Source organism: Manis javanica, chromosome 2 (genome assembly GCF_040802235.1).
Source record: "Manis javanica isolate MJ-LG chromosome 2, MJ_LKY, whole genome shotgun sequence".
In the NCBI taxonomy this organism is placed as follows: Eukaryota; Metazoa; Chordata; class Mammalia; order Pholidota; family Manidae; genus Manis; species Manis javanica.
Genome location: NC_133157.1, coordinates 203,962,162 through 203,987,337, shown reverse-complemented (window position 1 = coordinate 203,987,337; position 25,176 = coordinate 203,962,162). Strand labels below are relative to the sequence as shown.

The 25,176-nt window shown below is 40.8% G+C and overlaps 1 protein-coding gene across 30 annotated transcripts in view; it reads left to right on the top strand.

The window, feature by feature from the left end:
* Nucleotides 1–25,176, top strand: part of LOC140847996 (uncharacterized) — a 132,969-nt gene that overhangs the window by 83,964 nt on the left and 23,829 nt on the right. For 4 of the 30 annotated variants that reach the window (XR_012128412.1, XR_012128414.1, XR_012128405.1 and 1 more), the window contains one exon: nt 18,269–18,395. The exons of 11 other annotated variants lie outside the window; for them this stretch is intronic. Coding sequence is in view for 3 of the 19 variants with exons in the window: in XM_073230042.1 (XP_073086143.1) it covers nt 19,034–19,105; nt 19,683–19,742 (132 nt within the window). In the remaining 16 variants the exon portion in view is untranslated. Of the gene's footprint in view, nt 1–18,268; nt 18,396–19,033; nt 19,106–19,682; nt 24,755–25,176 lie in introns of those variants that run through there. 15 more of the 30 variants (XR_012128424.1, XM_073230044.1, XR_012128421.1 and 12 more) reach the window with 11 other exon arrangements.

The window sequence follows — 25,176 nt, the reverse complement described above, 5'->3', positions numbered from 1 at the left end:
GACAACCAATTGAAATTGCAGGCTTTCATTGGCTATAGGTTGTGTTTTATGGGAAATAACAATACTTTATGAAGTTTGAAGTCTTACCCAAATCCTTTGTACAAGTGACCCTTAAAAAACTGATTTTTAAACTGTTAATTCACTTATTGAGTCACAATTTACATACAATAAAATTCACCAATTTAAAATACTCCAGTGGGTTAGTCTGAAAAATGTATATATGAATGTAACAACCACAGTCGTGATATGGAATATTCCCATCACCAGTAAAATATTCTTGGTCCTTTGCAGTTGATTCCCTTTGCCTCACCCTTGACCCCTAGCAAACACTAATCGACTTTCTATTGGTGGAGTTTTACCTTTTCTAGAATTTCATATAAATGTGAAATTACACAACATATAGTAGGTTGTGTCTTGCTGCTTTCACTTAATACTATACTTTTAGATTAATTTGTGTCATTGAGCGTATTACTAGCTTGTTACTTTTTGTTGCTGAGTGGTGTTCCATTTTATGATATATGACAGTTTATCTATTCACCAGTTGATCACCATTTGGGTTGTTTCCAGATTTGTACTATTTTGAATAAAGTTACTATCAGCATTTGAGTAAAAAAAATCTATGTATGAACGTGTTTTCATTTCTTTGGGGAAATAGAGTCATGGGATTGCTGGTTTTATGATAAATGTGTGCTCAATTTTATAGGAAATTACCAAGGTATTTTCAGAAAGTGGCCGCACCATTTTTCATTTCTAAGAGCGATATGTGAAACTTTCAAATGTTCCACCTCCTCAATGATACTTGATGTTGCTGTTTTTGTTCTTTTTTAAAATTGTAGCCATTGCAGCAGATATGTACCTCATTGTAATCTTAATTTGCATATCTCTAAGGATAGATGATGCTGACCATCTTATCATGTCTTATTTGCCACCCATAAATCTTTATTGGTTCATTTGTTCCCTCATTGCTGAATTTTGAGAGATCTTTGTGTGTTCTGGATATGTTTCTATCAGATATATGTTTGGCAAGTATGTTCTCCAGTCAGTGACTGGTCTTTTCATTATATTACCATTTTCTTTTGAAGAGCAAACATACTTCACTTTTATGAAATTCAATTTATCAAATTGTTCTTTCATGGTTCATGCTTTTTCTGTCATAAGGAACTTTTGCCTAATCCAAAGTTACAAAGATATGATGCCCCATGTTTTCTTGTAGAACTTGTATATAGTTTCAACTTTTACATCTAGATCTGTGGATCTATTTTAATTAATTTTTGTGTGTGATGTGAGGTAAGGGTCAAGGTTCAGTTTGTTTTTGCAAATGGGTGTCAAGTTATTCTAGTGTCATTTTTAATTTGACTATCTTCTCTCCAAAGAATTCCCATGGAAAATCTATCCCCAATCAGTTGGCCATATATGTCTGGTCTCCATCTGGAATCACACTGCTCATTTGCCTAATTATCCACCCCTTTACCAGTGCCACGTTGTGAGGATATTTTTAATAACAGAAAGAGAGAACAAGATTTTCCATTTTCTTAAAAGTCTCCCTAGTGAACTGAACTGTAAAATGTTATATGTTGTAAGGATATCAAACCACTGCTTTTTCAGAACTAGTGCAGAGTAATATCTTATTTTTTTCTGTAACTACAGAGAAAGAGGAGATAGTGCCTCCTTATAAACCTCCAAATACTTCTCACAGTTTTTATATTGAAATGCCATCGGAAAGTATTACAAAGGGGAAAAAAAGCAAGTGTAAAGAAATTGAAAGGGCAGAAGAGAATACTTTGAAATGGACCGTAAATATTTTATCGCCTGTGTAGTGTTCAGCTAGAGCAGTTAACCCTTCCATTCCTTTTTGACCGCTCTCTTTCTCTGGGACCTCTGTTTGGTCAAGACATGATACACATAGAGATTATCCAGCAAAAACTTACTGGATGAAATAAAAGGTTGATTAATTATGAAATGAAAGATTTATTGCCCTGTTAATTTTGTCAGTGTATCAAAATGCTACTTTATCTGATGGTGCTAGCTAAATAAATCTTGACATGTTTCTCTCCAAAAACAGTGGTAGTAATTTAGTTGGGCAGATTTTCTGAAAAAAGCAAAATAGGAAATAATGGACCCTATCTGAGAGTATGCTTAAATGTGCTCTGTAAGTCAGCTGCTGTTTGACTACTGGACTAGGAGGGAAGGTCTAAACTAAAATGGAAATTAGAAATGGTGTGGGCCAATCCACTCATTTTATAGAAGTTACAAATAATGAAAATAATAGCTTTTGAGATGCTTTAATCAGTCAGATGTGTAAAAATAATACTAAGGGAAGTGATAATGCCTTATAGTCCCTTACTGCTTTGAAGTTTAAAAAGGAATTCTGTATCTACGATTTTATCGAATCCTAATGACCATGTGAAATTGTATTATTACTTCCATTTTTCTGATAATAACAACAACAGCTCTCATTATTGGATGTTTACTATATGCAAGGCACTTTCCTAGCAACTGTACATGGATCAGTTTATTTGATCCTCACAACGATCCTACGAGTTAAGCACTTTTTGATAATCTTATTTTTAAAGATGGAGAAAATCAGATGTACCAATGTTAAATAGCTTACCATAGCCACCTAGTTAATAACTGGCAGATGGGACTCAAATTCATCCAGTCTGACTTTGGGGCCTATATTATTAACACTATTAAGCAGAAAGGAAACCATAGCCTTACTAGTTGAAAGGGTTACCTCCATTCTCCTGGACAGGAAGTAGCTCATTTGGCTGACTAGGGCATCTGCCTCCTCCACCTCTTTAGGGAGAGATGAGTGCCCTGGGGGGATGAAGTGACTTATCATACTGCATTACTATGCAAAAAGTTAGCAATTTGAGCCAAGAAATCCATTGTCTAGTTTTTGATTTCTTGGTTACTATGCTTTCTTTTTTAGGATATCCACTTAACCTGTGTCTGTCACGCTGTGGCATTCATTGGAATCAATAAGCATGTTTGTTAAACACAAAGAGTACACCACTTACTCTGTTCGTAGTGCTTGTCTCAGATGAACCTTGGCCTTGGCTTCTGACAGCACTGGGGAGCCACTGAAAGGTTTTCATCATGACAGCTTCATGAAGCATCTCTATCTTGCTTCCTCTGCTTCCCCCCACCACAAACAAGGACCCCCATCTTGGCAAGGTAAGATAAAGGCAATAGCTTTATCTCGGAGAAAATGACTTCATGCTGTTCTTCAAGGAGAAGGGAATTTAGCTAAGGAAACATCTTGATGTTAAAGGCTGGAGCGCTCTGAAAGAGAGTCCTGCCTGTCTACAATCAGAAGTGCTATGTAATCCTTGTTTTTGTAACAAGTTCAAAGAAAGCAAACAAAAAACAACCATATCTCTGTTTCTGTATTAACTTGCTGTTCCTCAGGGACAAAAGTTACATCTTATATTCATTTATGGGGTAAAAAGATCCTAGGACTGTACCTAGTGTGTATAAGTCATCAATCAGTGTTTGATTATGGATGGGGAAAATGACTACGGTGCCACAAGCTGGATATTTTGCATACATGAGGTCATTTAATCTTTACCTCAAGCCTGGATAGCATTATCCCCATTCTATAGATGAAGAAATCTCAGAGATGTGACCTTTTCCAATTCATAAAATTCCTCAGTGGTAGAACCGGGTAGAAAAAACAAAAGGAAAGAGTGAGAGAAAGAAAACAAGGGAGAAAGAAGGGGTAAAAGGAAGAGGGAATGGCAGGTTTGCAGACATTTGTTTCAGTTCATAACTACAGATAAATATTATTTGCTGTAGTCGTTTTTTTAAATGATTACAAAGCCATGTTACTTATATTCCTTCAACTGTTAGAGTAAAGCCAGTGTTTAGGGGGAAGGGGGTTTCCTCTTGGATCCCACCATGATTTTGCCTCTATGATACTAAACAGGAATGATTTGTTCCCAATAATAACTTCCAGAACTGTTTACACACACATATGCACAGCCCACCACCACCAGCCCCTTCCCCATGCACACACACACACATACATGCAAACACGTGGGAAAATTAGCAAATTTGAGTTCACCTCTTCAAGAAACAGTCCACACACTGTAATCATTACTCAAGGCAGAAGGATATGGAAGGGGTTTGCTAGTCATCGGTTTGGAGTTGCAGAGGTCTGAGTCCATTTGCCCATTCCTGTGTTTATTCAGTGTTTGTTGTTCAATAATATGTGCCAGGCACAAGAACTACTGGAGTGAGCAAAAGATTTACAGTTCCTGAGCAAAGGAAAGCAGCACAGGTCAAGCCTGCAGTTGTCACAAAGCCCGTGTATGCTGCAAAAGTGAATTTTTAAAGCATACAGAGACATCCACGGGAATGAGAATTCCAATAGAAGAAGTGGAAGTGAGCCACATTTGTATAGGAAAATGGAGAGATGTAAACCCTGGGCTCACACAGAGGATCAAACTCTGTAACCTCAGTTTCTATGTCTATAAAATAGAGATCACAGAACTATCTTGGAATCCCATTGCTATGATTAAATTTCATAATGTAAATTGCCTATCCTGAAGCCCACCTGAGTGCATGCAAACTACTCAGTGCCTGGGAGGGTAAATCCCATTCTATTGCCTGTGCTCATGCTGTTACAGATAAATCCTGAATTATTATCCCAGTGAACCCATAGGTTTGTAAAGTCAGTAAAATTCAAAGGCTGACAAGCCAAATCAAGGGACAGTTTGCAGAAAAGTTTGGACAATAACAGCTGGGCATCCAAAAGAAGCATGTGTGTCCCCAGTACCTAGAGCCATGCCTGCCACATAGAAAATACTTAATCAATGTTTGTTGAATGAATAAATCAATTTATATCCCTTTATCGAGAGCCAAGATCTGTTTACAAAGAAGAACTAGTTTTAAACGTTTAATGATCATCAGTTTTTGTTAATAAATATACAATATACACACTGTTTTTGTCCCAGCAGTTAGGAAAAAAAAGCTAAAAATGAAGTTGTCTCTAGCATCTGCAAATTGTAAAATTATCCAGATAAATGAATATAATTATTTCCATAGTTGATTGAGTTTGCAAAAGTAAGAGTTAATACGTTTAAAGAAAAGGTAAGCATTGAAAAATGCTACCTGGTACATTTTTCCTGCAATTTATTCTTCTATTAATTCATTTTTATTTCCTGTTGGGATTGCTTTGCTGAACGCACCATCATGATTACATTTTGATTTAAATACCAGAATTAGTTTCTTCCATTGTGTCAAGTCTGAGAGAGGAGTGAATATAGCATATTGATGTTTATGATTTTCATAGCTGGGATCAATAGCAATAAAAGTCTATCCTTTGAATGAAAATGTTGATTCGTGATGCAGTACCAGGAGAATGCCTGAAAAGTTTTGCTTATTTTTGCACATTCTAAGGGATCCAATGGTATTGCAGCTTGATTTGCCAGATATTACATGTGCATGTAAATGTACACACAAAAACTAGTTACTTAAAGATAGAAATTAATGTCTCTCAATTGGTCTTACTTAAAATACTTACCTAAGTCAGCTCTAGTTTCCAAAGATGCCAGATCATAAAAAATGTACTTGTGACATGGCTTCTTGTGTCCACATGAAGGGGAGATATTTTATATTTGGACAAGGTATTTTGCTTTAATTAATTTCTAATTTCAAGAAGGCATATATATCCATGGTTAAAATGGACAATAGTCCTGAAATTTCCCTGCTACCTGTCAGCCCTGGTTCATTTTTTTCAAGGCTACAACTTCAACAATTCTAGATTTGATTCCTAGTATTTATCTCCATTCCTCGAAACAATAAACTCAAATTTGATGACTATTATTTTTCTATTAGAAAATAGTGTGGTTTTTTTGAAATGATAATGGGAAAACTAAGCTTTTCTATAGCCTGCTATTTCCTCTCTTCCATATCTCCCAGTAGCTGTAACACAATTCCTAGTTAAACTAATAATCATACATTGCATGAAAATGACTACACATTGCTGTTCTTTGCAGAACTGAGTGGTGCCACATTATTTTATGGCATCATATCTTTGCTCCGTCATGTCTTCCACACGCCTATGAATATTTTCCACAGGCTAAAACATTAGCCCCCTCTTTCCCTCTGAGCCATCATTATCACCTGGCCTAGTTACTCTGCTGCGTCTGTTATCCCTCAATTTCTCTGGATCATCATCTTTGGACTTCCCTACACTACCTTCTGTTGTTGAACCTCCTAGAGCCAAAATCATATGCCTTCATCTTTCTTACATTGCTCATTATTTTCCTTAATATCTTCCTAAGGACAGGTTATAGTCAATACATTTTATATACTACTATGCATGCTTGAAAATTTCTTTTTCCTCCTTTCACAGATGGTTGATGGGTTGATTTGGTAGAATTCTAGATTGAAATTATTTTTATTCATTATATTGAGAACATCGCTATTCTGTCTCCCAGCTTTCAGTGTTATTGTCAGTCTTGGCTTGTTTTGTGAGGAGATTTTCTCAATCTTATTTTCCAACTTTTGTAATGTTTTTAAAATTTCAGCTATCATATTTTTTGTATTTCAAGTGTTTTTTAAAAAATTGTTTCTTTTTTTCTAATATCCTATTCTTATTTCATGAGCACAGCATCATTTTTTAGCTCTCTCAGGATATTAGTTCTAATTGGGGTTATTTTGCGTGGAGGTTAGGGATAGTTTACTTCGATCTAGTTGGGATATTATTGCAGTTTCTTTCAGTTTCATTTTTACTTGATTATTTTGGTCTTCCATTTATGTTGGAAGTTTTTCTTTAAAATATCTGGTATTCTGTTGTTTCATAATGAAGAGAAAGGACTGGAAAGATGATTGGAATTTCTGTGTCTACAAGACGGGCTTGTTCACTGCTTGGCATCACTGTAGATAAAAGTCAGTATTAGTTTCTTGCCTATAGAATTTTGGGTGTCTGACTACCTTCTTTTAGTTTTTCCCATTTTTGTCCCTTGGAGTCCAGGCAGGTAGCATTTCTGCTGGTATAACATTCTCAAAAACCTTATGAATCTCCTGTGTATGTCACCCAGATTCACACCATTAGATATGAGGATCCTCCAAAGATCCTTCCCCTGTAACTCCTGTCCCTATTCTTATTTCTATTCCTGACTTCTGCTGAGATAATTGACTGGATTCTTCAGTCACACCATTATTCTCTTCAGTGCAAGGTTATCAAAACACACCATTGGTCATCTCTGCAGAATAATCTTTACCAACAATGAATTTCCTAATTTTAGCATTCTTTCCAATCCAGATGGGCAGGGAAGCCAAATCATCCAGTGCTTTTTGCTTAACAGTTTCTTCTTCAGTTTCTCCCTTTCCTCTCACATTTTACTACAAGCAGCAAGGAGAAGCCAGTTTGCATCTTCAACAATCCCAAAAGCACTTGAACCTTTTTAAGCATTTGTTGCAGCAGGATCCTTCTTCTTAGTGCCCAAATCACTGAGACTATACCCACTTGTGGTGATCGCTAGATTTTTTCTCTCTAAGGCTTGTAGGTTTCTCCAGAAAATAATTCACCAATATTCTGCTTTAGAGGCGTGAGGAAGTAAGCTATTTCCATCATTTTGGGGTGGTGCAGACCTTCCCCAAATCCCACTCCTTTCAGTTCTCCCCTCTTACTTATTCTGCCTGCCATCCCTGAGCTGTAAGCGTCTCATGTTGTTTCCCCAGAAAACAAGTCCGGGTCCAGTGGGGGTGGGAGGTGGGATCTAACCTGCTCTGCATAGACAGACTTTCAACCAGTCCCTTTGCATAACCACCTCGCCTCTGCCTTTGGGTTGGTTTGTTTGTCTGCCTCCAGATTCTCATCCTGATGAAGCTTCTGGAGAAGAAATGGGGCGTCCTTACTCAGTACCCCCAGGGGGGCACCAAGGTGTAGCCTGCTGTGCTCTGCTCTTGCAGTCACCACTTCTCTAATCCCTATTTTTCCAAAATATTCAGGATTTCTCTTCTGCTGTTTCCCCATCTTCTCTGTCTTTTTGGGTTTTTACATTAAAAAAAACTATGATTTTAAGAAGCATTGAGGGGAAAAGGAAATAAATTTGTATGGTTAGTCTTGCATGTTGAACTGGAAGGCTATAATTTTCTTAAATGATCTGGAATATCACCTTATCCTAACAGTATCAAAGATTTAAAGAAAAAATTTATATTTTACGATTCATAAATCATTCTCAAATAATGTGTTTGCATGTGACAGTTCTTGTACCATCCTCACAGATGAATATCCCTACATATGAGGTAATAAAAGTTACAGAGTTTTTTCAGTAACTACATTTTTCTTCTGGAATAACTCTGGAGATTAAATTACAGTCAAGCTTGTGCATCGAAGATGCAGAGTCAGGTATGATTAAAGGTAACTATCTGCACTTTCTGTTATATACAGGTCTGGATTCCCCAGTAGGCAAACAACATAGGTGCTCAGGGCACCAGGGAAGCTGGAGTATACAAACACATATGTATGCATGTGTTAATATGGGTCCTTTGGGAAGCAGATGTGATTACATGTGCAAGAGCTTTGTTAAGGGAAACACCTGTGAACATTAAAGAGGTGAGAGCCAGAGAAAGGGAGAAGTATTTCAGACTGCAAGGTAGGTCTGCTACCTTTGAAGGAGAGGGGGAAGGAAGGGGCAAGAAGAGTCTCAGACAGTGATATGGTTACAAAGCCAAGTTGATGTGAGTCCTTAAACCAACGTTACCTACTGGGAGTCCCAATGGGCCCATGTTAGTATCTTTTATTGCTCCATCATTGGCTAACCTTGGCCTTAATGCAGACACAGTGGTGGAGCTGTACTAATTAATGAATATAGATAAAGTGGGGACGAGAGCTGGGATTGTCATCCAGTTTGTTCCCTATAGCAGAAGATGTGAGGAGCACATTTTCATGACCACTTGCCATAATAATTTTTAGAAGGTATTGGATTTGTCATGTAAAATTTTAAATAGTTGTCATGAAAAAATCCAGGATATTTTGTCTTACATTTGTTCTATAGCTTGGTGGTTTTTTTAAAAAAATTATTTAAATTGGGGTGACCTCCATAAAATATTCAGCCCTTAGGCCCTGACTAATAAAGACAATGAGAACCACTTTGTTTTCTCTCTTTTCTGATTTTGTCTTATCTCACTTGACACTATTCCTTTATAAGAGTAAGGCCCAGTACTGAGCTGTGTACATACATCCCCTTAACAAAAGCTCCCAATGTCTGTAGAATGAGTCTGTGGGACTGACTTACTGCTCTTATAGCTGAGGGTGTCTCTTTCAGAAACTGGAGGGGAAAAGTGACTGCTCTTGATTAAAAGAAAAGAGAGAAACTGTAGCTCCTTCAGGTTGAGAAAACAAAGAGGATAAATGTTCTATCACTAAGTAGCTTCTTGTCCTGAACCTCTGAACCTTCCTATTCTGACACTGTCAGTGAGAAGAAAAAGGGGATTATGTATAATCTCTTAGATCCCTCCACGCTGAATGGCCTGGGATGCCAGTTAAGACTCGCTTACTGTAAGGGGAAGCTCTTTTTCTCACTGATTGCTTCTATTCTCTGCTTTGACCACACTGTATTTCTTACATAGTAGTTCCAGTGAGGAGCAACATCTGGCATACTGCAAAGCAGCACTTACTTTTAGCCAATGATAGGCTGCAGATGTTGGATTTTAAAAAAAATCTCTGCTTCATGCAATATAAGAAAATTTGTTCACCCCCATCCCGCAACCCTGTTCTTTATATTGCCTCTGCCCCTCTTCCCCGAAAGAGACAGTTTATAAGCTCATGTCTGGAAAATTTAGCAATTTTCTCTTGATGGATCCAGACAACACTGTTAGAATTGAAGCCAAAGAGAAATATCCAGATTGAAGGGCTAATTTAGTTGGTCTAAATCGGTTCTTTTATTATGCAGTGCATAAGGGGATTGGCAAAGCACCTCCTCAATAATGCAGAGAGGATCTGTCATTTCTCTCTCTGTGCTGATCACTCTGCACTCCATTTGTTCGTTTCCTTGGCTCCTTGCTGACTAGACTGTCCGTGCCTTGAGGCCAGGAACCGTGTCTTATTCATCACATCCTTCATGGCACTAAGCATGGTGCTTGTCACACAACAGATACTTGGTTATGTTTGCTGAATAATGAGTGAATGAACTTAGTAAATCAGTGGCTAAAGACTTTATTGATTACAGTTCTACAAAGTTTCCCAAGAGGCCATCCAATATTTTCCTTATCATAAAGCCTGATTTTTCCATGGGAACCCTTCTGCAGTTTTTAATAACTCTTTAATAATCAACAAATAGGTATTGAGCATCTACTCTTTTGCAGGTGCTTTTCAAGGAGCTAGAGTAAAACAGTGAATTTACAAGATAGGGTCCTTGCCTCTCAGAGACTTGGGTTCCAGCAGGGAATCAGAGAATAACTGTGTTAAAAATGAATAAATATAATTTCAGGTACTAGTAAGTGCTATCAAGAAGAATGAAGCAGGTTGTGGTAGTCACTAATGCTGTTTACTGAGCACTTCCGGTCCTCCCTCTGGGCATATGGTAGAATGGTATCTTCCTGCCCTCTAACTTTCTCTATGCATAGTATGATGCACTTTGACCAATTAAATGCGAGCAGTAATGACAGGCATTGCTTCTGGATGGAAGCTTGAAGAGCTGCAGCTTGATTTGCTATGTTCCTGTCTCCCTGCTGCAGTGACATTTAAATAGTGGTTGTTTCCTAGTGATGTTTAAATGGTGGGTGATCTGCCAGCCTGGTTCCGGGAATGTGGAAACATGAGCAGAGCCCACAGCTGACTGTAATGGATATGTAAATCAGGTTCCTGGACTCGCTTCCAGGTGTGTTTGTGTGTGTGGGCGGGGCTTCCTATACACTATCAAGCAATTCTCAGATACCCGCAGAATTCAACGCAATTCCGATATTATCTACCCAGAGATAGTATCACTTCCCCAAGCTAAGGGTTCAGTCCTACAATTCTGCCTCCCCACCCCAACCATGTCAGATGCCAGTCAAAAGCTCAGGTTACTAGGTGTGCTTCTGATCCATGGGCTACAGAATTGGGAGTTCCAATGACGTCCTCCAACTCAAGATGCCAACTAGAATTGGAGGTTGTTACCTGTACATCCGACAGACTGGCCATAAATCAAAGGTTCCCATGGCCTGCTCTTTGGCTTTGATTCATTTGCTAAAGCTGTTCATGGAATTCAGGAAACCCATTTACTCACACGATCAACAGTTTATTGTGTGGACAACTCAGGATCAGCCAGGCAGAAGACATGCATGGGACAAGGTGTGGGGCAAGGTCACAGAGTTTCCATGGCCTCCCAGGCACACCGCTCTCCCGGAATCTCCATGTGTTCACTCACATGGAAGCTCTCTGAACCTGGTCACTTGGGGTATTTATGGAGCCTTCTTTAACTAGGCATGATTGAATAAATCGCTGGCCATTGGCACTGGATTCCAGCTGCAGTTTTTGATGCTGATGAGTCACACTCATTTTTTACAGGACCACAAAATGCCCACGTGTTCTAGAGCAACCAGTACAATCTCTGGTGGCTTTCCTTGTTTATGAAGTCTGAGTTAGGATTTTTCTTTTTAAAGATCCTAGCATGTGAGATAAGGGTAGGTAGCTTCATTTTATTCATAAGGAAACTAAAGCCTTCTTTGTAATCTGATACCTGTCAGAAGCTTCAGATAACAAAATGTCAAGTGCCAACTCTGTATTGGGTGACATGGTAGATTCTCGGATATGAAAATAAATATGTGGTCACCATTCTCAAGTAATAATGAGAATAATTCTTATTAAAATCCAACATTTATGTGCCAAGAACTATGTCAACCACTTTACCTTTATTATTTCATTTAATCTTCTTAATGGCATTATAGAGCACGCACTATCTTATCTTTATGTCACCAATGAGGAAACAAGACTTAGAGACTGTAACTTGACCAAGGTCACCCAGCCAGTAAGTGGGGAACTGGGATGGGGACTCCAGCTTGTCTAGATGCTTCCCAACTCAAAGGGTTCCCAGTTGTTAAGCGAATTCCTAAATTTTGCTGGCTTTCTCTCCTGGAAGACTTGAAAAATTTGGCTTCTTTCTGGGTCCCAAAGCAGAGGTCATGCTTCTCTGCTACAGAAAGTCCTGTAGTTGTTTCTGAATCTGCCTCCAGAAGATAGGAACCAGTAAAAGATCTTCTTACACCGGGTCAGTTGGATTGGTAGTTCATTAAGACATTGCCCTGTGGCTCCCAGCAAGGGTGGCTAGACAGGCTGGTAGCTGATATCTGCCAGGCATGAAGTCTGGTTTCTGATGTTCAAAGCTGGGCAGTATTGTTTTCTGACTGGGTCACTGTCTTCTCTCTGCTGCCCAGAGGCCAGCCTGGCATGAGGTCTGCCTGAACACGAAATTGATAGTATGTGACTCTATCCCCAGTCTTCCAGGGAATTAGAATAAAGTACAACAGACTGGAATTTCATGAGTGTGAGCACATTGGCTATTCAGGTGCTTGGAATTAGGACCCTGAGCCAGCTGATGTTGCACTATACAAATTGCACTCTTAGAAAGTAAATGTGTGCGTTTCTGTCTCTCCCTCTGCACATCCATTTCTAGCTCTCAAAATGTCTTCCTTCTTTTAAAACAGACATGATCATTTCATTAAAAACCTTCACTAATCCATCAGATACATATTTAAACCCCTTAATGTAAAATTCAAGGAGTGTCTTAACTGTAATATGACCCCAGTTTCAGTTCTCATTCCGCCTGCCCGCCTTCTTCTCAGATGACTTGGCTGTCCCCACCGGTGGCACACAGTTTCATTTTTTTGTGGCTATAAACCTTTTTCCCTCTGTTCAGAACACATGCCCTCAGACCTCAACTTTTCGAATTCTCTGTAGTGACTCCCATTCTCAGCACCTGTCACGGCCCCTGAGTTTCTTCCTCTGGAGTTCATTTGCAGTTTCCAAAGCCAGGGCCGAATCTTCTTGTGTCTCCTTAGAGTGTTTAACACGTGCCTGGGATAGTAGCTGTTGGAGAATGGGCTTGATCTCTTCTATTCATGTGTCTCTTTGTGAGTCTCTCTCTGCTACTATACCTCTCATCTCTACCACCACTTCCTGGCAAGCCAAGCCTTTCTCTTCCCCCTGTCCCACTGGCTTTGTACTAGCTCTTTTCTCCTTATAATCAGCTAGGTTAGCATTGAATCCCCACCCTGATAGGGTGAATTTTTCCTTATGCTTCTTATAGGCTGAAGTCTTTGGTTCACTCATTTGCTGACTCGGGGTCTGAAAGCTTAAGGATGCTCTTTTTTAAGCCTTTCTTAGGAGTGTCTTCTCTGAAAACAGCTAGAAAATCCAACCAGAAGAAAGAATTGACTTTTCAGTTGGTCCTGGGCTTTGGACAGTTAACTTACTACCAGCCATCCTACCAGTGCCTCTCAGCCACAGTTCATGTTTGGAAGATGGGTCTTTCTGAGATATGTCAGCTGAAATGACTCTTGTCAAAAAATGATTGATGCATTATCTGCATTTTGAAAATACATAGATAAGAAGAAGTGAGGCTTTTGAAAAGCCATAAAGCTTTGAGGAAGAATGGATCTCAAGTGATGTGAGCATGCAACTGCAGTTAAGAATGCCATAACACATTCATCAGTGAGAACTATATTATAAATATTCTACATGTCAAGCACTCTACCAGGTACTATGGGAACACTGATGAATAATATCATGTTCTGGCCTTCATGGAGATCACAGCCCTGTAGGCCAGCTCGTCAGAGAGACCAACACTTATAACACAATGTGGGAAACCCCATCCTAGAAGCTGTCCAGTCGAGAGGCTGATTTTGCCCCAGAGCAGATCTAGAATCATTCTGTCATACTCAGTACAGATTTTCACCAAGTCCCTCTAGTCATTGTCTTCAAGGGAAACTGTCAGGTGGTATAATATCCCTCCCAGGCCTCCTGAAAGTTCCTGAAATTGAGGACAAGCTCTCTTGATACAAAGCTATTTTAAGCAATTGAGCAGGTAGAAAATGCTCTGGGATAACCGGGTAAGCACTAGTCGTAAGACTGCTTGAGGTACTCTGTAGGCCCAGAATTTGGGGGTGACTTCAGTGTGTGCACATCAGTGCTTTACCTCTTCTCCAGGGAGTTCCTAAGAGATTCGGAACACGTTGCCTTGCTGTGCAGCTCCCCAGCATCCCAGACTTCCACCGAATGCACAAAATCTTTGACATGAGCTGTAATTTCGTTTCTCCCTCAATTTCAGTAAAAAAAAAAAAATCTTTCTTCTCTGTCCGTCAGGCGTGGTCTCCAAGCCCTGCTTCCTGGAGAAAATGTGATTGTTACTTTGCCCCTCCCCCCAACTTTGGTCCCCCTCTGCTGGAGAGGCATTTTGTGCAGAGAGGGACAAGTTTCTAAGCCCCTCCCAACCCAATCCCTTGTCACACATACCTGTTTCATGGCCTTGTCACATCAGGTTGTGACTTGCAACAAATGTAGATGCTGCTAGTGGCCGAATGATCCCAGGGTACTTCATTGGAAGCTGATCAGTGAAGAACAACCTGATTGAAAACGATCACCACATATCACCACCCTGCCTTAATGAATGTTTAGTTTTAAAGTATATAAGCTTGGATGCTAGACTGTGAAATTTTAAAAAAAGAGAAAAGGATGTAGGGGAACACTACTGTATATTCTCACCAGCCAGAATGAACTAACACTCACATTTGGCTCATTGGCTCCCAGTCATTTTTTTCTATGCATATTTTTACTTTTTAAATTATGCAAGCAATACATGTGAAGATTGTATTTACCCTTTACAAAAACATCTAGAGCAATTTTTTAAAGCTTGAAGCTCTAATTGAACCTCTATCCCTATACACAATCCTCTCCCAAACACCGCTCCACTCCAAATCCAGACACTGAGATATGTCAGCTGAAATGACTCTTGTCAAAAAATGATTGATGCATTATCTGCATTTTGAAAATACATAGATAAGAAGAAGTGAGGCTTTTGAAAAGCCATAAAGCTTTGAGGAAGAATGGATCTCAAGTGATGTAGATGAATTAGAGCATTATCTTTCTCTATCAGACATGCAAAACCACAGAACATATATAGAATGATTTTTCAGTTCACATATATGCTTTGTAATGCATGCAAGGCCCTTCCACTTTTTTTTTTTTAATTTAGAAGTACTATTTTGAGATCTTTTCTCGCTGTTATATGTAACCAGAGTTCACTTCTTTGGCCCTTTATTCCATCAAAGGTCCCTAGTACTTTTAATACATTCACTTTTGTTAAACATTTAGGATGTTTTCAGTTTTTCTCATTACAAACAATGCTACGAGGAATAGCCCTGCAATTACCCAGTCACAGGGTAAACATGTTTTTAGATTTGTATCCATGATGTGTGAGCATGTTCTCTGCTTCAGCAGTGGGCTTGAATATCCTCAGGAGATACAATTCCTTAAGTTACATATTGGCCCTATTATGTTTACCAAAATGGGAGAGTTGGTGGGATACCCCGTGAAACAATCAGGCTAAATTTCAGAGTAATTCAGAAATTTTATGTGGAAACCTTAAAGAACTTCAACATTTTCAGTTATGATGTGTAGAACACTGACAGGCTAAACTCAGTTCAGGCTTCTGGGGGTAGGGGGTACCTCAAAATCACACACGTGTGCCATTGGAAAATGGTCCTTAGCTATCATTGAGTATGATTGGTTCCAAGGATTTTTTAAATAGCCGGTCCTTCTATTCATAGGAGATCCTACCGGGAAGCCCATTGCACAATCAAAGGGGAGCAGGGCTGCCCTGAGGAAGCAGGACAGACTGCCTGCAGCCCTCTGGTCAGCTGGGCCTGCTTCCGCGCATCCCTTGAATCAGCACCCGGCTGGCCCAGTCTCATCATTTTCATGACAAAGGTGATAGAGAAGTGCAGTCACCTCCTCAAGTGTTTTAGAAGTTTCCAGAATTTAGGACTGGCTTCCTTTTCTCTGCTATGCTTTTCTTTGATTCAAGACATTGAGAGCAATAACGTCTCCGTATCCGTTATCCAAGACGGTGCTAAGTGACATTCAGAGACTCTCTGTGTTGCTTTGGGCCTTCCACCGGAGGTAGGACTGTTCGTTTCACACCCCCATTGGTTTTGTGGAGCCCATGCTGACAGCACTCACTCAGCTTAGGGCGGTCACCCTGCGGCCCTCCCGAAACCCGCGACTTTACAAGGGGAAGAACGGTCTGGCCCCACTCATGGTCGCCCCAGGGCAAAGCTGCCGAGCCGAGGCGGTGTCCCCCGTCTGTGGGCTCACCGGGGCGTGATCAGTGAGCTGGCTCCTTTCTGCCCACCATACAGTAAACAAAAGTAAATTTTAGAGAGAGAGAGAAAAAATTCTCCCCCAAATGTTTCAAATGCTATGTGTTTTAATCCCTTGTTGAAATATGCATAATTTATAATTTGAGTATTATCTGAGGAGGGCTCTCCAGAGCTTAGTAAGAGTTCATTAAGATAATTAGCAATTGTTCCTCATTCTTTTTTTTTTTTTTTTTTTTAACTCCTAGACACTGGTCAGCTTTCAAGCCCACGATGGGGGTTCTGACCCGGAGTCTCTGGAATGCTGCACTCAGTAGCTTTCAGGGGCAGGCAGCCTATTAGTGATTCCCTGACTCCTCAGCAGCGTATCAATCTGCCATTTTAAATCAAGACTTCCTTTCCCGTAGGAGTCTCTGTGGCAGCCCGCGGAAAACCAAGGCCCCCCGCAGCGTCTAAGAAAGGGAGTAGCGCATGCCTATAAGTGGAGAACTACCGGCTAACTACAAATAAAACTCCCTTGACTCCAAATCCTGCATGACAGCGCTTCCCAGAGGGTGTCCTGTGGTCCAGGCATGTGCCATAGATGGTTTACAGGCAGGGCAACCAAACAAGCAGGGACAGAGCTTTGGGCGAGGGGTCTGCCACCTGGAGCCTTTGAGGGCGCAATCGCTTCACCTGTTTACGCGGTGTGCCGTGCAAATAGTAGCACTTGTTCTCACAGCATGAGCCATGGTGCGAGAGACGGGGCACACCGGAGGATTCACCTGCGAAATCAAGTAGCGAGCAGGGGGCTGGCTTTCCTGCCCAAGCTCCCGCCCTCCTCCGGGGCTGCGCTGCCCAGGGCTCCAGCTCTCAGTTCAGACACAGCCCTTCCTGGTGCATTCCAAAGACCTGCTTTCTTTCTGTGCTTTCACCTCCACCTAAAGGAGTTACCATCTCACAGAACCTGTTTTCAAATTTCAAACTCAGACTCATTCCTGTTCCTCAACCTCTAAAGCCCAGGGGAGGGATTGGAGCCCTTGAGTCTGACCTACCTTCCTCCTCCTCCACTCCCCTCTGCCTCTTCCCTAGTTCAAGTCCTCACCTGTTCCCTAGATAACTGGAACCCCTGCTCGGACACTTCCTCACCTCTCCCATTCACCTTCAATATTCTCCCTCAAAGATAGCACTTCCTTCCATAAAGACATCTCCAGACCCTACCTAACTCACAGAATGAAGTCCAGAGTCCCTGGCACAGTCATCAAGACCCTTCATAATCTTGTCTCACCCATTTTGAGGCCTCTTTTCCTTCCATGGAATTCTAAGAAGGTTGCTGTTCTTTTCATCCTTTAGCTGCTTTTCTCTGGCTACACTCTCTGCTTATTCCCCTACCCCTCTTCCCACAGAATGAAGGTTCTTTTCATGTAAAAGTGTAAATAACATGCTATCTTCTCTGTTGACTTTTCCATGACCCCCCAAGTCTTTAAAATAGTAAGTTCTTTTTCAGCATTCTACAACGTACAACTTTTGCCTTCAATTAATCTTTATCTTTTCCACTTGTTCTATGTTTCTGGACTAATTATATCCTATTTACCCTATTTAACTGTAAGTTCTCTGAGTGCAGACACAGTCTTACATGGCTCTGTGTCCCTACAGTGATATTCACAGGCCCTTGTATCTGACAGGTGCCCAGCGCATGCTGGATGGACGGACACAGCATGATAAACCAGAGCTCTTGTGTGTAAGGCCTCCTGCTGCTGTATGTGGACTCCTTAGGGCAGGAGCTGGGTTACTTATCTTTGCATCCCCCAAGACGGCCAGGTGGCTAAGGACAGTGGCTTCCGTGAGCCTGCCTGCCTCTGGATCCTGAGTCTACCACTTTCTATCTTTGCACCTTAGAGCATATCATGAATTTCTCTGTGTCTCAATTTATGCAACTGTAAAATGGAGCCCATTTATTCAACAAATACCTGTTTACTAGGAGCTGGTGATATGGAGCAGAGGTAGCCAAGATAAGCAACACTCCTGCCCTAATGAAGCTTCCACAATTTGGAGAGAGTGAGACCATGGAGGGGGATTTTCATATGTCCTAAAGGAAAACAAGCAAGGTAAGGGGAGGAGGGTGATGAAGTTGGCTGTTTCAGCTGTGGTGTTTAGGGAAAGCCTCCCAGAGACCTGACGACATGGAAGTGAGCAATGTGGATGTCTAGGGGAAAGCACTTCCAGCAAAGAGAATGCCAGGACAAAGGCCCGATGATATCAGCACTCATATCAAGGTACTGAGAATTATGAGAATTAAATGAGTTAAGGCAGAATAAAAATGTTAGCTGGTTTACCTGGCATGATTTCAGGCACATAATGGCATCTTTATAAATGTTTATTAGATAAACATATGATTGATTAGGAAGAAAACTAACGTGCCAATATTTGCTGAGTTTCTAATCTGAACTACTGTGTTGGGTGCTTTCCAACATCTCTACAGGATCGGAACTGCTGAGTGCTATGGTTAAGTACCCCAGAGCCCAATGCCAGAGCTCATGGCTCCACTGCTCATTATGTGTGATCTTGAGTGATTTCCTTAATGTCTCTGTGACTCAGTTTCCTCAGTTATAAAATAGGGTTAATAACAATGCATTCTCCACAGAGCTGCTGTAAGAATTAAACGAGACGATGACTGTGAAGCCCTCACAAGAGTGCCTGGCATGTGTGTGCATCTCAACATGTTTTTGCAATCATTTTCTTACAGATGAAGATACCTGAGAATAAATGGCTAAGAAACTTGTCCAAGGCAACCCAGACAGTGAACAGTGGCAAAGAGGTACAAAGTCGAGTCTGTTGACTGCCAAGTCCATGTCCTTTCCTAGGTACACTGCATGCGGAGTGGGCTCACCGCAGTGAGGTATCAGCCGGGAGCATTTACGTCTTGCTCCGTCTCCTTGGGCTATGACCCGGATTATGGAATCAAGAATGACAATTGCTCAGCAGCATTTTTCTACGCTGGTTTTTTTGAATTGGCTCTGATCTTTAATTATGCCACATTTGCCTCCTCTGAATGCAGACGTAGGTTTCGGTGGAAGATGTCTATGTTTAGCCTCATGAAATCTCTAAAGCTTCAGGGCAAGTGTTGCTGATTCTCCTCTACCTCTTCAGTAATGTGGGATTTGTGCTCAAAGTCTTCTAGTTACTGCCCTTAAGTGTCCCCCACGTTTGCTTTCTGGCTGTCAATGCATTTAGCTTTCACTCTCTGAACCACACCCACCCACAGGGAGGCACCCCAGGGTCTTAGCAAAGGGTTTTGTACCAAATCCCTTAATTCTGACATACATTATTTAACTCTATTCCTGATGACTTTCACCTTTAAATTGCAGTTTCACTGTGCTGTTTTGTCTCTGCAGATGGCAAACAGACCATTCTCTCTCCATCTGGAGCTGGCACTAAGGATATTTTTGGCTTGAAAATTCAATGAAGGAGAAAAAGAAGGGGAATTTGATTTCTGCCAGCCATTATCTTTCTTGTCCTCCTGAAATTCCTCCCCACTCACTCCTTTCCCCTCTAACTTGGTCCACGTGCATCAACTTCCTGTCTCCATGGGTTTGGAATTTGGGTTATCCCTGAGATGCAACTTTCTGGTGATTATTCAGAAAGAACAGAACAACAGAGAGAGAGGAAGGGAGAAAGAGAGAGAGATTTTGTGAGTACCATCATTTGAGAGAACAAATATCTCATGATAACACATTGCTTGTTCCAGATTGTTTTGGAGTTGGTTTATTCATCGGAAATGCCAATAGACAAACGGGGTATCATAAAAATGAATGTGGTATTTTGCATATTTACAAACAGGCCTGTATATGTTCCGGCTGTGAAAGCATCCATTTCCCGCCTACTCATTACAATGTCATTTGTCCCGGCAAATTGTCCTTTCATTAGAGTATTACAAAATGAGCTGCTAATTGATGGGGTAGGTTTAGTTGAAAAGGCTTGAATTCTAGAATGAGGAATGTGTAAGGGCCTTAGCAATACTCTAACCCGAGACCCTCATTTTACAGATGAAAACACAGAACTTGAGTGATTTGTTTTTAGAATTGTATTTAGCAACTGAAGAACATTAAGAAGAGCTGATTGAGTTCTGCCAGTCCATTTTCAGATGAGCAGAAATGAAGTAATTTTCTCAGAGTCATTAATTGAGTGAATGGTAGAGCATGAATAAGATCTCAGTTCTTTGAAGATCTCACCCAGTGGATTTTCACTTAATCAGACTGCTGCAGGGGAGTCACTTAATGAGAGCTTTGGAGGAGGGGAAGGCATGTAAGCCCTGCCTCTCGGGGCTTGCCCTCTCTGGCCTGGTGCCAGTTGCAAGAAAGTCAGGAATGCCAATCAAATGAAAGAAACCATATTTTAAACAGCTCCTTCAAGAATGGATTTAAGTGAAAAACTCTAGAGATAGGTTTTCGTCAACTCACCGAAAGGGGAAGGCAAAACAATTTGAAGGAGAAAAGAAGACTCAGACTCAACCTGGAAGGCAGCAGATGACAAAGGAGTTAGGAACGGGGTGTGTCTGACGCAAAGGAGTAGGTGAGACACAGGGTTAGGATACAAGGAAACAGTAGGAGTCAGGTAAGAGTCCGGAGGGATTGTAAAGGCCTGACTGCTGAAAGCCGGGAGGGCAGAAGGCCGAAGGGTTGAGTCCGTCCCTGAGTGATCAGCTTTTGCCCAGTTTTCCTTACGCTTCTGGGCACACAGCAACGTATGCCAGGAACCTTCTAAACAATCTGTACAGCTGGGAACTGTTCAGTTCACCAATTTCTTGGAGGCATCGTTTCTCATGTTGAGCTGCCCCTCTCACCTGCACAGCCTGCTATTCTTAACTTTGGGACATACTTATTAGATTTCCCACTTCTGTCCAGTCCCATACAACTGATACCATATTTGTAGGGTTCTTGGCTTTTTTTAATTGAACTTCAAGATACCACTGCCTAGATCATCCTCAGGGCAAGAGGTACTTCATCTCAGTGCAGGACTAAAATGAATCAGGACAGTGAGTGTTTTTCTTCAGCTTGAGATAAGGAGTTTAGGGAGAACAGTTGTTTTGTTTCCTTAAAAGAGCAGCGAGGGCCTCGGTAAAGTGCAATGCTTTGTTATCTGACCTTAGACATTGTCAAAGAGCAGGTCATTGATTCCATTCTTCCCTCTATTCCGTATTGGAATTATACATCTGCTTCCTGTACCATGTGACCTTGCAGTATCCATTACTAGTAAATAAAACTATGGACATTAGACTTGGCCATGGGACTTAGTTTGAATGTTAATGGATTTGTGTTTGCATTGTGTTAAACACTTTGGCCTATTGTATTTCTGCTATTTGTGATAAGAACAAGTTCTGAGTAGGCACTTGTTCAAGAGAAAGGAGAATGAAGCTGACCTGAACCCATATAGCAGCCTGATGCAAGCCCGGCTAAGCCTAAATGAGATCAGCAGAAGCCCACCCAACCCACAGATCTGGCAGCAAGATAATCAATGTCTGTTGTTGTAAGCCACTGGGATTGCATGTTTCTTTGTTGTACCTCATTATTGCTGATCGACGTGGTACAAATTCAGTTGGAGGCACTGTGTCATGGAAGACAGTACAGTGGTGCAGAGCTTAGATCTGGAGTCAGCATGTTGGAATTGGATCCTGTTATTTATGAGCAATACAAACTTGAGAAAATCAGGAAACTACCCTGAGTGTTTTTTTCACTAAAAAAGGTAGATGATGAGCATTATAATCAATTGATCCTCATTATTACTAGATTCCATATTTTTAAATTCACCTAACTGCTAAAATTTATTTGTAACCCCCAAATCCAGACTTGTGGTGCTTGTTGCATCATCCGTAGACATGGCAGTGAAAAAAATTTGAGTCACCTGACGTGTGTGTTTCCTGCTGAGGCTGAATGGGACGATGCTCTCTGTCTTCTTGCTTCAGCTCTCAGACTGCAAACAAGTGTCCTATCTGTGGTCTATGTAGTGCCATGTTTTTTTCATTTTTTGTGCTTTTTGTTGGTACTTAACTTGACCCCTGTGTGAGGTGCTGAAATGCTCACTGTTATTTCTGAGCTCAAGAACGCTACTATGTGCCTTCTGGGGAAATTAAGTATGTTAGATAAGCTTTGCTCAAAGCTGAAGTTATAGTGCTGTTGACTGTGAGTTTGGTATTAATGAATCACAATATGCACTAAATCTTTAAACAGAAAGACACACGAAACTAGGTTAGGTATTGATCAGTTGACAAAAAGTGTTGTAATCAGAGGCTCACAGGAACCTAATTGTATTTCTTCCAGAAACAGCAGTTGAGTATTCATGAATTCAGTAACATTTACTGTGAATAATGAGAATTGACCTCCAATAAGAATAGAGTGCACTTACCTGGTAAGTTTCTTGTGAAAGTAAAATAAGATACTTAGAAAGCTGCCTAGAGTCTAGGAAATGCTTATAGATATTTATCTTTTATTTAATCATCCTCAACACTCTATATGATAAACACAAGAAAGTAAAAATTACATAAGTTGAAGTATACTATGATGGGCACTGTCATTATCATGTTTACAGATAAAGACTTCACTGATTTTGCAACAGGGAGGGTTTAAGATAGAAAGTGCCTGACCTCTAGGGCCAATATGGGGAGGAGAAAAGATGTCATCCAAAGATGAGATCAGCTGATGTTTGGAAAGGTATTTAGACCCTGTGACCATTATCATCATTACTTGGAAAACTGAAAAGGTTCGGTCCCCTGGCTTATTTCTTAAACACTCTGCCACAGTGGTTGAGGGATCTTAGTCAGTGGACATTTGGGGAAGGCCACAGTGACTGGAGGGAGCCAGGGGACTTCATCTCTGGCATTTTCTGCACAATGCAGAGATAGAATTGTCACAGTCTGCTCCTGACAGTTCCACAGGACTGAAGGTAACAATCACAACACTCACCTCCTCAGAGATGACTAGTGCAATCACTGCCGTGCACATTTTCAGAAGCAGAAGCCTGAGGGGTGCTAGTGAGTTCCATGAAAGATTTTTTTTTTAATCATTACAAAACTTTGTTGAGGCATAATTAGAGCATAATTTTCTTCATGTTTCCTGCACTTAAGGTTCATTGAGACTCTTGGATCTGTGATTTTAGAGTTTTGATCAAATTTGGAAAAATTTCAACCCTTATAAAATGTCATTGTTTTTCTGTCTCCTCGGCCCCTCTTGCCCCTGTTGGGATGCTTGAAGTTGTCCTACTGCTCAGAGATGCTGTGCTCATCTGTTTTCCTCTTTACCTCTGTTAGATTTTAAAACAGTGTCTAGGGCCATGTCTTTGAGTTCACTCATCTTTTCCTGTGCAGTGTCTAATCTGTCATTGACCCAACCAATGTATTTTCTTCTCACTCACTGAAACGTTCCCTTCTAAAAATTCAATTTTGAGCTTTTAGAAATATCTTTCATATCTCCACTTAGCTTTCTGAATATATGGAATATAGACATAATAACTGTTTTGATGCCTTTTTGTGATTATTATAACATCTTTGTCAGCCAGTTCTGGGTCAATTTAGATTGATTGCTTTTTCTCTTCATTATGGGTTATATTTTCTTACATTTTTTTTGTATGGTTGGTAATATTTTATTAAAGCCCTAGCATTCTGATTTCACCTTGTTGAATACAACACATTTTTGTATTGCTATAAATTCTTGAGTTTTGTTCTGGAACCAATAAAGTTATTGGAAACAGATTAATTCTTGTGGCTTTTAAGAATTGTCGCATGGGATGGGACTGGTTGTTTGGCGTCTGGTGCTAAGCATTCCCCGCTGCTCAAGCAAGCACATTCTGTGTACTCTATCCAATGCCTGTCGGTCCTGAGATCTTCCAGGCTGGCTGGGTGTTCGATGCACTATTCCCAGCCCTGTGTGCATGATGTCACTGTTACCTTTTATCCTTCCAGGTGATTGTTTTCTTGGCCTCTGGTAATTTCTTCACACACACGCACTGGCCAGTACCTAGGTGCAGACTTGAGGGGACTCCTCTGGAGTTTTCTCTCTGATCAGCCTCTCTCTTTTCTGGTACTCTCTCCTAAAAATTCAAGCCACCTTCATCTCCCCTGACTCCCAGCACTGCTTCCCCAACCCAACAAGGCCTTCTTGGTTCTAGAGTCTCCCTGTCCTTCTGTGACCTGGACACTCTTCCAGGGTAGTAGCCTGGGCTAATCATAGGGCTTACCCATCTTTATCTTCTCTCAGAATCACTTTCCTTCTGCTAGATGTCTTGAAAACTGTTTTTTTTCCCCATACATTAATATCTGTATCTTTGGTTGTCTCATGCAGGAAGGTAATTACCATCCTAGTTATATCATCTTGACTGGAAGTGAAATTTTTACATAAGTGTTTAAGACCCTGTTTCATAAGTTTCCCATAAAGCAGATATTGGGTAGAAGGAGCATAGGCTTTGCAAACACAAATGGGTTTACAGTTTAGCTTTACTGCTGTGAGGCTTGGGGAGGTAACTGCATCTACAACTTCAGTTTTCTCTTCTGCAAAATGGGGATAATTATAGTATCTGTTCTATGGAGATGAAGGGGAGATTAACTGAGAATACATATGAAAAGCATCTAGGATAATTCTGTCAGAGTAGACACTGGAATGCCCATTTACTCTCCCCTTCCCTACGGCTATCATATTTTCCCTCTGCTCCTTCCTTCATTCTACCATTACCTCCAGCTCAACTTGTTTTATGCTTTGCATGTATCAGGCACTGTGTTACAGTGGAACAGGATTCCACCAGAAGCAAGTTAGATAGAAAAGCACAAATTGGTCATTTCCCCTCCAACCCTGGAATACAGACTCAAAAGAAAGGTAATACAAATTCTCATGCTGTTTGAGC